Source organism: Barbus barbus, assembly GCF_936440315.1.
Source record: "Barbus barbus genome assembly, chromosome: 27".
NCBI classification, from domain to species: domain Eukaryota; kingdom Metazoa; phylum Chordata; class Actinopteri; order Cypriniformes; family Cyprinidae; genus Barbus; species Barbus barbus.
In genome coordinates this window covers 668488-682994 of record NC_136755.1, presented here as the reverse complement: position 1 = coordinate 682994, position 14507 = coordinate 668488, and the positions used below count along the sequence as shown (strand labels likewise).

At 41.4% G+C, this 14507-nt stretch overlaps 1 protein-coding gene across 1 annotated transcript in view; it reads left to right on the top strand.

Moving 5' to 3' along the window:
- Positions 1 to 380: 380 nt before the first annotated feature.
- Positions 381 to 14507, top strand: part of LOC306847014 (uncharacterized protein) — a gene marked incomplete at its 5' end in the record, with an annotated part of 52540 nt that continues 38413 nt past the window's right edge. The window contains 3 exons of the mRNA XM_079380747.1: positions 381 to 744; positions 4791 to 5882; positions 8443 to 8558. Of these exons, the coding sequence (XP_079236873.1) occupies positions 381 to 744; positions 4791 to 5882; positions 8443 to 8558 (1572 nt within the window). The remainder of the gene's footprint in view (positions 745 to 4790; positions 5883 to 8442; positions 8559 to 14507) is intronic.

Sequence of the window (14507 nt, the reverse complement as noted above, 5' to 3'; positions counted from 1 at the left end):
TTTAAAATATTTTATCAAAATTAAATTAGCTTTGAAACTACTTTCAGCAGTCCCTCTTACCTTTTCATACTCTTCAAACCTTCTGTTGCACCCTGAAACTTGGATGTAAAACGGCTTGCAAATGCTGTTTTTATGTTGATCTATCCTCTGTGTGGTGAATGTCTAATATTGAATTCTGCATGACAAAACTTGACTGAAATTCATATTTGTTTGGAACAGGAGGGATAGACGCTTAAAGAGAAGAGGACACTGCAACGCTTATCATCACTCCAGATCTGAGAGCCAACAGTGTATCTGCGAAAACGGAGTAGAATAAAATACATTCTCATTTACAGAACCAATCATCATCCATTGGTTTAGGGGTATTCCTCCCTGTAAACATGGCATTAGTGTTGCCTTTCTTGCTTCTGCTTCTGCCAAGTCCTGCCCTGTCCAGCCAACATCTGCAGACAGGAGCTCAGCGCGTCTCTAGAGACATCAAACCCCAGCCTATTAAACTTGTTATTTCAGACACATGTGCACAAGATGGGTCCAAAGACAGAGAGCTAGACTTGGATCCCGATTCTCCTCTGGTCTTGACCCATCGGATCCGTCTGGTGCCAGGGTCAGGTTCAGCTTGTGGTCAGTGCGAGCTGGACTTCACAGCCCTGCGTGATCGCATTGAAAGACTGGAGAAGGAGGTGTCTGATCTGAGGGAGAAATGTGGAGGTCCAGAAGGATGCTGCAGCTCCCAACAGAGCAAAGGTAAAGCTCATCCAGTTCCAGACAAGCTTTCTCAAGCTTGTCAAATCTAGAGCGGTAGTCTAAAATATCCTGAAGCATGTGTGTACAGGATGACTGGAATCTCTATCCTGACCAATCCATAAGGATTTCCAAACAATATTCAGTTCTAATCAAATCAGATCCTACTAGGTAAACTGAAATTAAATTATTATTATTATCTGTTTGCTTCAGAATAGGATTCCAAATGTATCTAGTAATAATAAAATGCTCAGGGGATTCATAGGGCATCCCTATTTATCCCATTTAAATCCTTTAGCATTTGTTCTGGATAATCAAAATTCCATAAGCAATCCAATACATTATTACATTATATATAATAAGAATAGAATAGAATAGAATATAATAGAATAGAATAGAATAGAATAGAAAAAATGTCCATTCAGGAACCCATGAGAAAATATGTCATCATAGTTTATGTGAACAAGGCAGCTGTTTGTGTAAAATCCTCTAAGGGAAAGCAACATTTGCTGAATCTCATTTCACATTTCACACTGCAGTCTTGTTTTTAACCAATATATTTGTTTTTTCTTCTAGTAAAAAATGTTATGTCAATGATAATTATTAGTCATGTATACACAAAGTGGAATGTGTGAACAGTGTGAATGGCTGCAGTTGCTCTAGTCAAGTAAAGTCAATATTATTTGTATAGCGCTTTTAACAATGCAAATTGTGTCAAAGCAGCTTTACATCGGCTTGATATAGAGCTGGGTGGCTTTATATCAGTTTTACAGTATTTAGACGGGGAAATAGTGTGTCGAAATAGTGTCATTCTCCTCTGGCCAGACAAAATCAGCAGTTTAAATCTAAACTAAAGCAGAATCAGATTGTGCAAAGGACTCATCTGGTTCCTGTGGTCTTGTCCCGAACAGTGTTAGGTAGATTGTTCCAGAGTTTGGGTGCTAAATAGGAAAACGATCTCCCGCCTGCAGTTGATTTTGATATTCTAGGTATTATCAAACGGCCAGAGTTTTGAGATCGCAGCGGACGTGAAGGACTATAATGCGATAAGAGCTCACTCAAATACTGAGGTGCCAAACCATTCAGGGCTTTATAGGTAATTAGCAAGATCTTAAAATGTATACGATGTTTAATAGGGAGCCAGTGCAATGTTAACAGAACCAGGCTAATGTGGTCATACTTCCTGGTTCTAGTAAGAACTCTAGCTGCTGCATTTTGAACCAGCTGGAGTTTGTTTATTAAACACGTAGAACAACCACCCAATAAAGCATTACAATAATCTAGCATCGAGGTCATGAACGCATGAATTAATGTTTCTGCATTTGACATTGAGAGCATAGGTTGTAATTTAGATATATTTTTAAGATGGAAAAATGCAGTTTTACAAATGCTAGAAACATGTTTTTCGAAGGAAAGATTGCTATCAAAACGTACGCCTAGGTTCCTAACTGATGACGAAGAATTTACACAGCAGCCATCAAGTATTAGACAGTGATCTAGGTTATTACATGCAAAAGTTTTTGGTCCAATAATTAACACCTCTGTTTTTTTCAGAATTTCGCAGTAAGAAATTGCTAGTCATCCAGTTTTTGATATCAACTATACATTCCGTTAGTTTTGCAAATTGGTAAGTTTCATCAGGTCGCAAAGAAATATAGAGCTGGGTATCATCAGCATAACAGTGAAAGCTAACACCATGTTTCCTGATGATATCTCCCAAGGGTAACATACAGAGCGTGAAAAGTAAGGGGCCAAGTACTGAGCCTTGAGGTACTCCATTCTGCACTTGTGATTGGTATGATACCTCTTCATTTAAAAGAATGTTGTGGTCGATAGGCTAGTAAACACAACATACACAATATACTGTAGTAAACACAAAATTTGCATGTACAGTATGACCATTGCTTCTACGATTAGTTAAGAATTTAAACAAAGCAAACAGCAAAATATAAACAGAAAAAAATATGTACAACACATGAATGTAGTTTTTTTGTTTGTTTGTTTTCTGAAAAAAAAAAACTGGGGCTGAATTACCATATAATTAGTGCATATGACTTGTGAACTATATTCCAGTTTAACAGCATTGACTGAAAAACATATTGAAAGCTCAGAAACCTTGAAACAGGTGATATTTCAGCACTCTGAACAACCATTTCATCTGAAAAATGACAATGAGAGACTTTAAAGGCGTCATGAACAGCCTGTTTTTTTCTGTACTTTTCTCTGAGGTCCACTTATAATGTTATCAATATTTTTACATTAAAAACATCATAATTTAGAAGTAATAAGCTATTTTCTGTCCTGTTTTTAACCCCCTCATCAGAACGCTCTGTTTGAATAGCTGAGGAGGATTGCAGACTCTGAAGTAAACGCCCACTGCTGTGATTGGCTAATAGTTGTATATGATTGGTAGCTTACATCCTTCATAGATGGACACTGCTGTGATTTAGGTCAAAAACACATAAATACTCATATCAATTGATCTGTTTAACAGACAAAGCAATAGTGACCATGCAATAAAACAGTTACTCACACTTGTGTGACATTACTGCCAGATCCAATATAGTCGCACAGCATTGTCTTTACTTTCAATGTTTCTGAAAATCCTGCGTTGCATTGTGCCTTGTTTGTAAACAAATCAGCGGTAAAATGAAGTAAACAATGGACTAAGTTCTTACCAACATGGTCTAGATCAGGGGTGTCAAACTCAGCCCTGCAGAGTTTTGTTCCAACCCTGCTCCAACACACAGACCATGTTAGTTTTCAAATAAGCCTGAAGGACTTGATTAGCTGGATCAGGTGTGTTTAATTAGGGTTGCATCTAACAGCCCTCCAGGAACTAAGTAGCACCCCTGGTCTAGATCTTCATTAAAAATCAAGTTCATCAAATAAAGTTTATCATTTGGTTTCTGCGTAGACCTGCGTTTACCACTCTTGTCATTTACGTACAACTTGCGCGAATCAGTGGGCAGGGCTAAACAGGCAGTGATGTATAATCGGTGGGTGGGGCTAAACAGAGAGCGATGTAAATAGGTGGGCGAGGCTAAAAAGACAGCCGTGTATAATTGGTGGGCGGGGCTAAATAGGCAGTGATGTAGAATCGGTGGGTGGGGCTAAACAGACGGGGATGTATAATCGGTGGGTGGGGCTAAACAGGGAGAGATGTAAATCGGTGGAAGAGGCTAAACAGTCAGCGACGTAAATCGGTGGGCGGGGCTAAACAGGCAGTGATGTAGAATTGGTGGGTGGGGCTGCTTTGACAGACTGGCTTCAGTATAAGCTGTTTTTAGACTAAAGTGAAAGTTTAGTTTAGTTTTTTTTATTCACTCTTTTTTTTTTTTTTTTTTTTTTTATTATGCAAACAAACATGCTATTTACAGGTGACAAATCAGATACAGAGTAACCAGGGTCAACAAAACATACATGACAGCCAACATGGTTTGTGTGAGTATGAGTGTGTGTGTGTGTGTGTGTGTGTGTGTGTGACTGGGTGTTGGGTTTGGAAGTATACTAAACAAAATAATCAAAAAATTTAATAAATTAATCAAAAAAGAAAAAAAAAAAAAAAAAGTACAACAGTAATGATAACAGTAATAATAATAATAATAATAGTAACATTAATAACAAAAATTAGAGGATAGTAATTAATTAAAAAATAAATAAATAAATGTGGGGAAAGTTGGAGGATTAGAAAGAGGACAAAATAGTAATAATAATAATAGTAGTAATCATAGTATTAATAACAAAATAATAATAATATTAATAATAGAGAGAAAATAATAATAATAATAATAATAATAGTAGTAATCATAGTATTAATAACAAAATAATAATAATATTAATAATAGAGAGAAAATAATTATAATAACAATAATAATAATAAAGCTAAAAAGAGTAAGATATTGTAAGGCTGCCTCTGGGCCCTCCGTGGGCAAGGCATAGTTTAGGCCCAGGACGAGCCATCTAGGAGAGGAGCTGCAGGGCACAAGGACCTTTTTTATTCACTCTGACACACAGTGTGACTGTGACGTGTTCTTATTTCTCCATAGGTGCAGTCTGTATCACCGTTCGTCCCACGTCCGACGAGTGTCCAGATGACTGCAGTGACCAGGGTCGCTGTGTAGATGGCAAATGTGTGTGTTTCCCAGGATTCAGCGGGCCTGACTGCAGCGTGCCCAACTGCCCTGATGACTGCAGCAGCCGGGGCCGATGTATTAACAGCCAGTGTGTGTGTGACCCAGGCTTTACCGGTCCAGACTGCTCCTCCAGCACATGTCCTGATAACTGCAACGACAGGGGCCGTTGCATGAACAGCAGGTGTGTGTGTGATGCAGGCTTTACTGGGCCTAACTGCGGGACACGGAGCTGTCCGAATAACTGTAACAAGCGGGGCCGCTGCGTGAACGGCCAGTGTGTGTGTGATGCGGGGTTTACCGGGCCTAACTGCGGGACACAGGGCTGTCCGGATAACTGTAACAAACGGGGCCGCTGTGTGAACGGCCAGTGTGTGTGTGATGCAGGGTTTACCGGGCCTAACTGCAGGACACGGGGCTGTCCGGCTAATTGCAATAAAAGGGGCCGCTGTGTGAATGGAAAATGCATGTGCGACTCAGGATTCGCTGGTCAGGACTGCTCTGAGACGTCCTGCCCGGGGAACTGTAATGACAGGGGCCGATGTGTGAACGGACAGTGCGTGTGCGATCCTGGCTTCTCTGGACTGGACTGCTCTGTCAAAACATGTCCAGAGAACTGCAACAATCTTGGACAGTGTGTAAACGGCAAGTGTGTCTGTGAGAGCGGCTTTACGGGCCCCGACTGCTCATCCAGATCTTGTCCTGGAGACTGCAGTAACCACGGCAGATGCGTTGACGGCCTCTGTTTGTGTGATAGCGGTTTTACTGGACCAGACTGCTCGTCTGAGACTTGTCCCAATGACTGCAATAACAAAGGCAGATGTGTGAACGGGAAGTGTGTCTGTGAGGTGGGATTCTCCGGTCAGGACTGCTCCACCAAAACCTGCCCCAACAACTGCAGTAACAAGGGCCGCTGTGTGAGGGGCCGCTGCGTGTGCCAGCATGGTTCCACGGGGCTCGACTGCAGCGAGTGTCAGTCTGGGTTCACAGGAGAAAACTGCGATACTGGTGAGTGATGCACGTGATATATTACTGTATTAGTGAGTACTGCAATAATATGTGCGTAAAAAGTCTGCACATTTAAGTCTAAGCATGGTATCAACTCACTGAAGCACTTTAGCATTTGAAGCACCATGTCTCATGGTGTCATAGTAATTATGACACTCTCTTCTCATAGGAGTCCACACAATCTCATGAATAATTATGAGACACTGCTAACTCCACTCTAGCAAAGGTCTGCAGTGTTGTTCTTTTCCTTGATAACACAGCAAGTTGTCATAGGAGATTTGGTCACATTTTCATGCTCTTTTAAAGGTGGGTTTAAGTAATTTTTCAAAAACGCTTTAGAAAACTGAGTCGGGGCCAAGTACCAAAAAAAATTTGTAGCCAATCAGCAGTAAGGGGCGTGTCTACTCATGATGTGGAGGAGAGAGCGTTCAGTGATCAACTGAGCCGAGCCAAGCGACAGAAAGATAAAGATGGCAGATAAAAAACAAAAGAGGAAAATGTCTGCGTAACGATAAGGCCCCGTAGGACCTGTGTAAATATCAGATCAGCTTTCCAGCGCTGAAGGGAACTCAAGGAGCGGAAGGCCTGCAATCGAATGCCGAGGTTGCTTTGGTTCTCCTCGACAGGTTAGTAACACCGTGTCTACACCGGACGGGCCGTACCGCAACAGCAAAAGTGTCTACACTGGACGTGACAAAGCAACAGTTGAAAATCATTTGAAATTTATGTCACCATGTCATAAATAGAATGCGACAGCAATTTTCTGTTGGGGATTTGTCGTGTCGAACCGCACAGCATTCAGTGTAGACAGCATCACTGATTATAATGACTTCTATAGTATTTTTTTGCGACGCTCTCATCCGGTGTAGACACGGTGTAACATTGGTTTTGCTTTGTTTCACAGAACTAATCGTTGCCTGGGTTGCGTAGACTGGGTATGTGTGGGGCGGAGCTATCAAAATAGGGGTGAGACCCATTTGGGGTAGGGGCGTGTTTGTTTTGGTGATTTCATACATCAACATTGGCTTCCAGAAATCGCTCACCCCCCGACACAAAACAAAAGCAGCTCTGATCACAGTGTCCTCCATTCACCGGTTATTGGCTTTTGTAAATAATACAAATAAAGACATCTCTGTCAGCTGTTTCATAGTTTGTGCTGTCGGCGCGAACGCAACCAGGAAAACAGGCCGAGGGAGAAATTGGTTTTCTTGGAACGAACCTACTGGCTAGTTCCCAGAACTGAGGGCATAGGACTGCAAAAAGACCCTATTATTTTCTCCTTGCAATTAATAATTAGGGCTCAAGCACCAAACTCTTGTCCCATGTAATTGTAATTACCTTTGTAATTGTAGCATGCCCCATAGAAACACACATAGGAAAGCACACAGACAGAGGACAGTTTGAACATTACGCACAGCAGATTTGGACTCTCAAACTGAAACCTTCTGCCCAGCTGTCCAAATTTGTTTATGCTAATTCCTCTGATTCTTTGGCTAATGAAGAGTCCAAAAAACAAACAAACAAAAAAGCGAATTAAGCCATTTTCAGACCATACCAACAAAGATGTATGGAATTCCTGATGATTAGTCAAGCTGTTCTTAAATAACACACTAATTAATTCATGAGCATGTGAGGCTGTTTTAAGAACTTGAACCAGACTTGTTGTGTTGTTGTGTGATTATTGCAAGATATACTTTCTATCATATTATTTTTATTAATTGTAATCAAAAGCATGCCGGTTTGTAGTGCAAATAGTTTTACATTTTACTGCACTTTGTTTTTCTAGTTATATATGGTGGCTAATGAATCTGAATTTGGTCCGGCATATTGAGTGAAACTTTGATATCGGCCATTATGGGTGTCTGTTGTTTTGAATTTTGGTGTAAAATGCTACATATTGGCATATCATTGTAATTCGGTATGTGGCACAATGCCTTGAAGGTACGCAAAAAGTTTTAAGACAGCTTTTTTGGCTGAACTTGTTGCCTGCCATTTTGAAATGTTTTGAAAACCTACTTTTTTGAACTTATCTTATCTGGTCAAAGGTGATAAGAAATTAAATCACATTACAATTGGCTGATTTTTGCACTTGGGTGCTTGGCACAGATAATTGCTGCTTGCAGCTACTGTATATTTATAATTATTTTCAACTTCCTTCAAAACATACATTTATGATAACATCTCAAAAATATGTTTTAGTCTTTCATGACCCTTTAGGAGTTTCAATCCTTATTTTGGAAGCCATTCATGGAAAGTGACAAATCCGTATCAGATTGTATATCTGCTTTTTCCACTGGGAAGGAGCATATGGTATAACAGCTTTACAGACACAGACATTTTAAAGAGCGTCTTTATATTCCATTTGAAGGTGTTTAAATAATCTACACATATGGTAACAATCCAGCGTTACATTTTGTAATGCCCTGAGTGTTCACTGTGTCTTTATGAGTGCTCTTGGTGAGTGAATACAGCAGCGGGTCAGCAGTAATCAGACATACAGCACTGCAGTTATTGTTTCAAGTAGAAACAGGTGGGTTTGAATGTTTTGTCTTCTGTCCAGCACTGGCGGCCGTCTCACGTCTCAACACCAGGGACATCACTGAGTCATCTGTCACTCTGTTCTGGACTCCACCTGCCGTGCAGTACGACACCTACCACATCACCTTCACCAGCAGGGCAAGTACAGCACTACCACACATTACATATACAAACACATTACGACACACTGCATGATAAACACAATAAGCACCGATCTCATTGTTATCTCCTCAAAAGGACAAATGGGTGAATAATAGCTGTAGATGTTCAACCCGGAAAACACTTTGAGGTCACTTCCACCCTTTACACACTTCAGAGATGGAATGAAACAGGATTTCTCCCTTTCAATAAGAATTGCATTTGAAGGGTAACTCCACCCCGAAATGAAAATTGTGTCATTAATCGCTTACCCCCATGTCGTTCCAAACCCGTAAAAGCTTTGTTCGTCGTCGGAATAACAAATTAAGATATTTTTTATGCTTTCTGACAGCTCTCTAATCCTCCCACAGACAGCAATGTAATTAACACGATCAACGTCCAGAAACGTATCCGAAGAGTATCTGCTGGACGCAAACAGTTTATGCTGTCCTGTGTCAGCCGCACCACATGGATACGCTGTTTTCGCTCAAATCAAAGTGTAAGCAACGTAGAAAACACCCGCATTTGAAGTGAAGTGAAGTGACATACTGCCAAGTATGGTGACCCATACTCGGAATTCGTGCTCTGCATTTAACCCATCCCAACCCATTTAACACACCGTGAACACACACCCAGAGCAGTGGGCAGCCATTTATGCTGCGGCGCCCGGGGAGCAGTTGGGGGTTCGGTGCCTTGCTCAAGGGCACCTCAGTCGTGGTATTGAGGGTGGAGAGAGCGCTGGACATTCACTCCCCCCACCTACAATCCCTGCCGGCCCGAGACTCGAACCCGCAACCTTTGGATTACGAGTCCGACTCTCTAACCATTAGGCCACGACGAAACCCATTTCGCAGCTGACACAGAACAGCGTACGCAGTTTGCGTTCAGTGGGTACTCTCCAAAATGGAGAGTGATGCTACGGTGATGTGGAGGAGATGAATTGTTGAATAAAGTTGTTATTTTTGTTTTCTTTCCGTATACAAAAAGTATTCTCGATGTCACATGGATTATTTTATCGATCTCCTTGCTACGTTTCTGGACATTGATCGTGTTAATTTGGAACGACATGGGGGTAAGTGATTAATGACAAAATTTTCATTTTGGGGTGGAGTAACACTTTAACAAAGAAAATGTACAATGTCAAAGACAATAAACTTAAAGCTGCAGTCCATAACGTTTTTGTTCAAAATTTATATAATAATCGCAAGTACACCATGCACCCATTTTCCAAACTGTGTTTTTGGCTTGTCCTGAATCACTTAACCATTAATCATTTTAAGGAATTATACATAATTTATACAGTAAATCCAAAATAAATAAACCATAAATGAGAATCACCCACTTTTTCCCCTCTTCTGATATCAAATACATTTACATTTTACATTTACATTTATTCATTTAGCTGACAGAAAATACAGAAAAGCATTTAACAAAACCCACAGCAGCCCAAATTTAAATCTGGCTGAATGTGTTTTCCAAAGGAAAAACAAATAAATTTTTACACAGACATAAAATCAGCCCAATCTGGCAGTGGAAAAATGAGCTATATGCTTTGGATAGAAGCCTTGATTTACAGCCCTCTGAATGTTTAGTGCCCATCTCTACCTCAGCAACCATCTCAACGTTACTCAAATCATACACAACAACCATCGCCACGAGTGACTATATAAAGCCACAGAAGACATACAGTACATGTCACCATGACTGTGGAGTCAGTAGTTCTGACCGTTATTGGACCTTTCATTTCTGGACCAGAAAGAGGGAAGCTCCTGTAGGAGAGCTGAGGTAATTGTAATGGAATTACCATACAGGTTTTCTTATCTGAGGGGTTTGTTGTAACAAGCTGCTGGACTACAGTCATGTTTCTGTCACGGCACGCTGCGAGGGTAAGAGGACCCACACGGAGTCTGGGTCCAAATGCAGGTGAGGGTATTTAATAGAAACAAAAAGGCCAACACGGCACAAAAAAACAAAACAGAAAAGGACTGGGATACAAAACGGCAGCACAGTGCATGTATCCCAGACCAGAGCAAACACTAGAAACAAAATGTACATCCACAATATCAAAAACACTTAATGGAACCAGGTAGAGTGGTGGGAGAGTGGTGTATAAATAGTCCATGACAATGGGGAACAGCTGGGGATGAGTGGGACAGGTGTGTGTGATGTGACAGGTGTATGTAATGTGACAAGTGTATGTGTTTACGGGAGATGAGTCCGGGAGGAAGGGAGATGGTGACCTCTGGTGGAGACGGGAAGAACTGCCGGGCCCGGACTCATGACATGACCCCTCCCTTAAGGAACGGCTTCCAGACGTTCCAGCAAAACTCCCAAAAGTCCGGAGGGAGGTGGAACAGGGGGAGGGATGGCGGGCCAGGCCCGTGCAGCGGCAGAGGGCCCTGAGACAGCTCTGTGCCAGGGCACCAGGGAGGCAGCGGCAGAGCAGGAGGCCAAGGTGGGGAAAACAGCGAGCGGGCACTGCCACCTCGGGAAGATCGTAAGCGGCTACCGCCACCACGGGTGGACGGTGAGCGGCCACCGCCTCCCTCACCGACATCAGCAGAGGATCCTCCACGCTGCGTCTCAGCCCGGGACGCCCAAAGAATGAATCCGAGAATCTGAAAGCGGCCAGCACTATCCGAGGAGGTTCTGGAAGGACAGCCCAGACTGGGAGGGGGACACCCTCCCGCAGTTCCACCTCCTTCAAATAGATGACGTGGTCGACCACCTCCCAATAGGACCATGTATCTAGCTCCCCAGCTCCTCCCAGTTGACAGGCAAAAGTCACATATCCTGTAGAAACAAGCATGTTGCCTTCAAAAGATGACCTAATGAATATGTTGCCAATACCTTAAAAGCTTAAGTAACATGTTCTCAGTAACACCAGATGGGCTTAAGAAAAACATGTTTCCAATTCAACTGCAGCTTTAAGAACAAGCATGTTCTAAATAACGACTGGATTACTCTGGAACAAGCATGTTCCCAATAATACAGTTGTAACTTAAGAACAAGCATGTTCCCAACAACAACCAGGTAGCCTAAGAACAAACATGTTCCCAATACGACTACGGCTTTTAGAACAAGCATGTTCCAATAAAAACCAGATAGCTCCGGGACAATCGTGCTCCCGACAATACAACTATAATTAAGAACAAGCATGTTTCCAATACGACTAGACAGAACAAGTGTGTCTGATACCGGAGTAGAATCAACGCTGAAATGAAGGCTGCATCTGAACTGGAAAATGCTACCTTTGGAATAATTTTGAGGAAGAAAGGCGTCAAGATATGTCGAATCCAATGTTAGCCTTAAGATACCTTCATTTGGTCAATAATTAAAGACAGAATAGATTAATCCTTCGCTCCCTTGATACCCACAACCCTGTGTGGTTGAGCAAAATACAAATGGTGTCTGAAGATATTTCTAGTGATAAATCATTATTAAGTAATAAAATATCCGCTTAGTTATCAACAAAGCTTGTTCTATTTTTTTCTATATCATTGAACTGTTAAGCTGCCTCAGAATCATGTCCGAAATCAGTTTCATGACCTTCATGAACAAACGCTTCCTGCGGAGTCATTGGCTGAAAAGCAGCAAAGCAGCCAAGGTTTTCAGAGCAGACGACTTCAACTGAACAACGACCGTTAACTATTTTCTTTGAGAGCTGCGCCGCAGCAGAAATGATTCCGTTTGAACCATAGTCGTTATTTTCTGCTGCTTAAATCTGTGCTGTAAGTACTTAAAAAAAATAAAAGGTGACTTGACTAGGTTAAAGAGGACATAACGCACAGTTTTGACCAGTTTTGTCCTAATGTCCAGTGTCTTTTGTCGGTCATATGTTATGTGAGGGGATCCCAGTTGAAAAGTAAAAATTATATCACATAAAAAGACATGTAGAAACTCAAATAACACTATACAGTGGCGCCTAGTTAGAGAGCTCCGAGCCGCTGCATCCGCCGGCACCGTCATCTTGCCCACTAAACCATTGCCAACTAAGCAACTAAATGAGCCTAAGCAACGTGAATAGCCACAGCAACACACATGTTGCCAATAACCTAAGAGCATTAAAAGGAACTTAGCTTGTGAAGACATTCGAGAGAGTGAAAAATAGCATCTGTGGCGAGGATGCTTGATCTGTTGATATCCTTGGGGATGAAGTTCCCATCTGAACTTGTTCTTGAGGCGGTCACATAACTCGTGGAGTCCATTTCAATAATGTAGGGATGCAAGAAGTAATGCTAACTCAGTCACTTACGAATCAGGCAGCTTATGATCAATACAGTGTTCAAATTAACGAACTTGAATGAATTGGAAGTGAGTCCACAGCAGAAACTAATTCCACTCACTAAATTCCCGATTCCTTGTGATGATGGTGTTTTGCCTGCCGAATTCACCATTTCATTAGCTATTGATGTGAAAATTGCTGATAAATACTGAGGGACCTTATATATGGATGCTTAGATAGGTGTCGTATTCCTATAGGTAGATGGGGATCAGCTGAGTGTCAGCTGATGCAAGCTTGACTAACGTGACCTGCCAGGGCTAACGCTACGCTTGATTTCTGATCACAGTCCCATTCCAGGCTTTATAAGTAATCAGCGAGATTTTAAAATGTACACCATGTACAATACGGAGCCAGTGCAGTGTTGACAGAGCCGGGCTAAAATGGTCATACTTCCTTGTCATAATGAAAACTCTAGCTGTTGCATTTTGGACCAGCTGGTGTTTGTCATGTTTAATTTAGGAGTTTGTTACAGCATGTATATTATATTGGTACCATATTTCTTGTCGGCCAATAATAGACATTAATCTGTGTCACTATTGAATATATATCAGATAATAAGGAATTAGTCTATGCATTTAATTGCCCAGACTCACTTCCTGTATTTGTACATTTAGACTATCCTTAGATTATCTAATGCTCAATGTAAGTTAATCATTAAATACACTAATAATTTAATAACACTGATAAAGTAATATGTATTTTTAATACTCTAAATTAAGTGTTTTTTTGTTTGTTTGTTTTTTATTTCGCCAAATAGTATAGAGTTAAATAATGCCCATTTATTGGCTATTGACCATAACATTGAAAAACATATTTACCTATTAGTATTTGGTAGAATTTTAATAATGGTGCATGCCTAGTAGAAGTAAGCCCAGTAAGGTGCAGGTAGATAATTTATGAAACAAAACCAACAAAATTAAATTAAGGACCAAGGTACACACAGGCAAAAACAAGAAAACCAACCATGAAAGAGACATACATGTCTCTATATAGCACTGAACAGACTCACACAATACATCCATGTGAGGACAACACCAGACAATGAACAGAGGAAACACAGTGATATATATACTCAGGAAAACAAGGGGCTGATGGGGAACAGGTGTGAGTAATTAATTACTATAGATAAAAAAGGGTAACTATGGAAAGGTCAGGAGTGAGGTGGAGCGGAAGCAGATAAAGGAGGGGGGATTTAGGCCTAGGCCCGCCGCCTCAGGAGGGTCAGGAGAAGTGTATGCAGACCACATCACAGAAAGTGCAGCTGATGGTGGAAGTACCTCTGGGACCGTTGGACATTGCATGACAGGACTAGAGTCTGTGGGGCTTCAGAGCGCAGAGACTGCAACATAAGCAGTGAGTTCCCCACACTGAAAATCTGCCTCCCTCGCTCAAAGGAATTCTTTAGCATGTTGGCCCTGATGGCTGGAGACTCTGACCTAGGGACCATTATGGATTAGGACTCTGGTGGATAGCACTTTTTACAATACAGATTGTGTCAAAGCAGCATTACAGTATTAAATAGGAAAATAGTGTGTCGAAGGAACCAAGACTCCATCATTCTCCTCTGTCATACAGAAGTAAACACAGAGGACATAAAGTAACCAATTAAGTGTTTATTTATTGTGTGATCTGCTGCAGAAGCCAGTGAAATTATGCATAGGCAA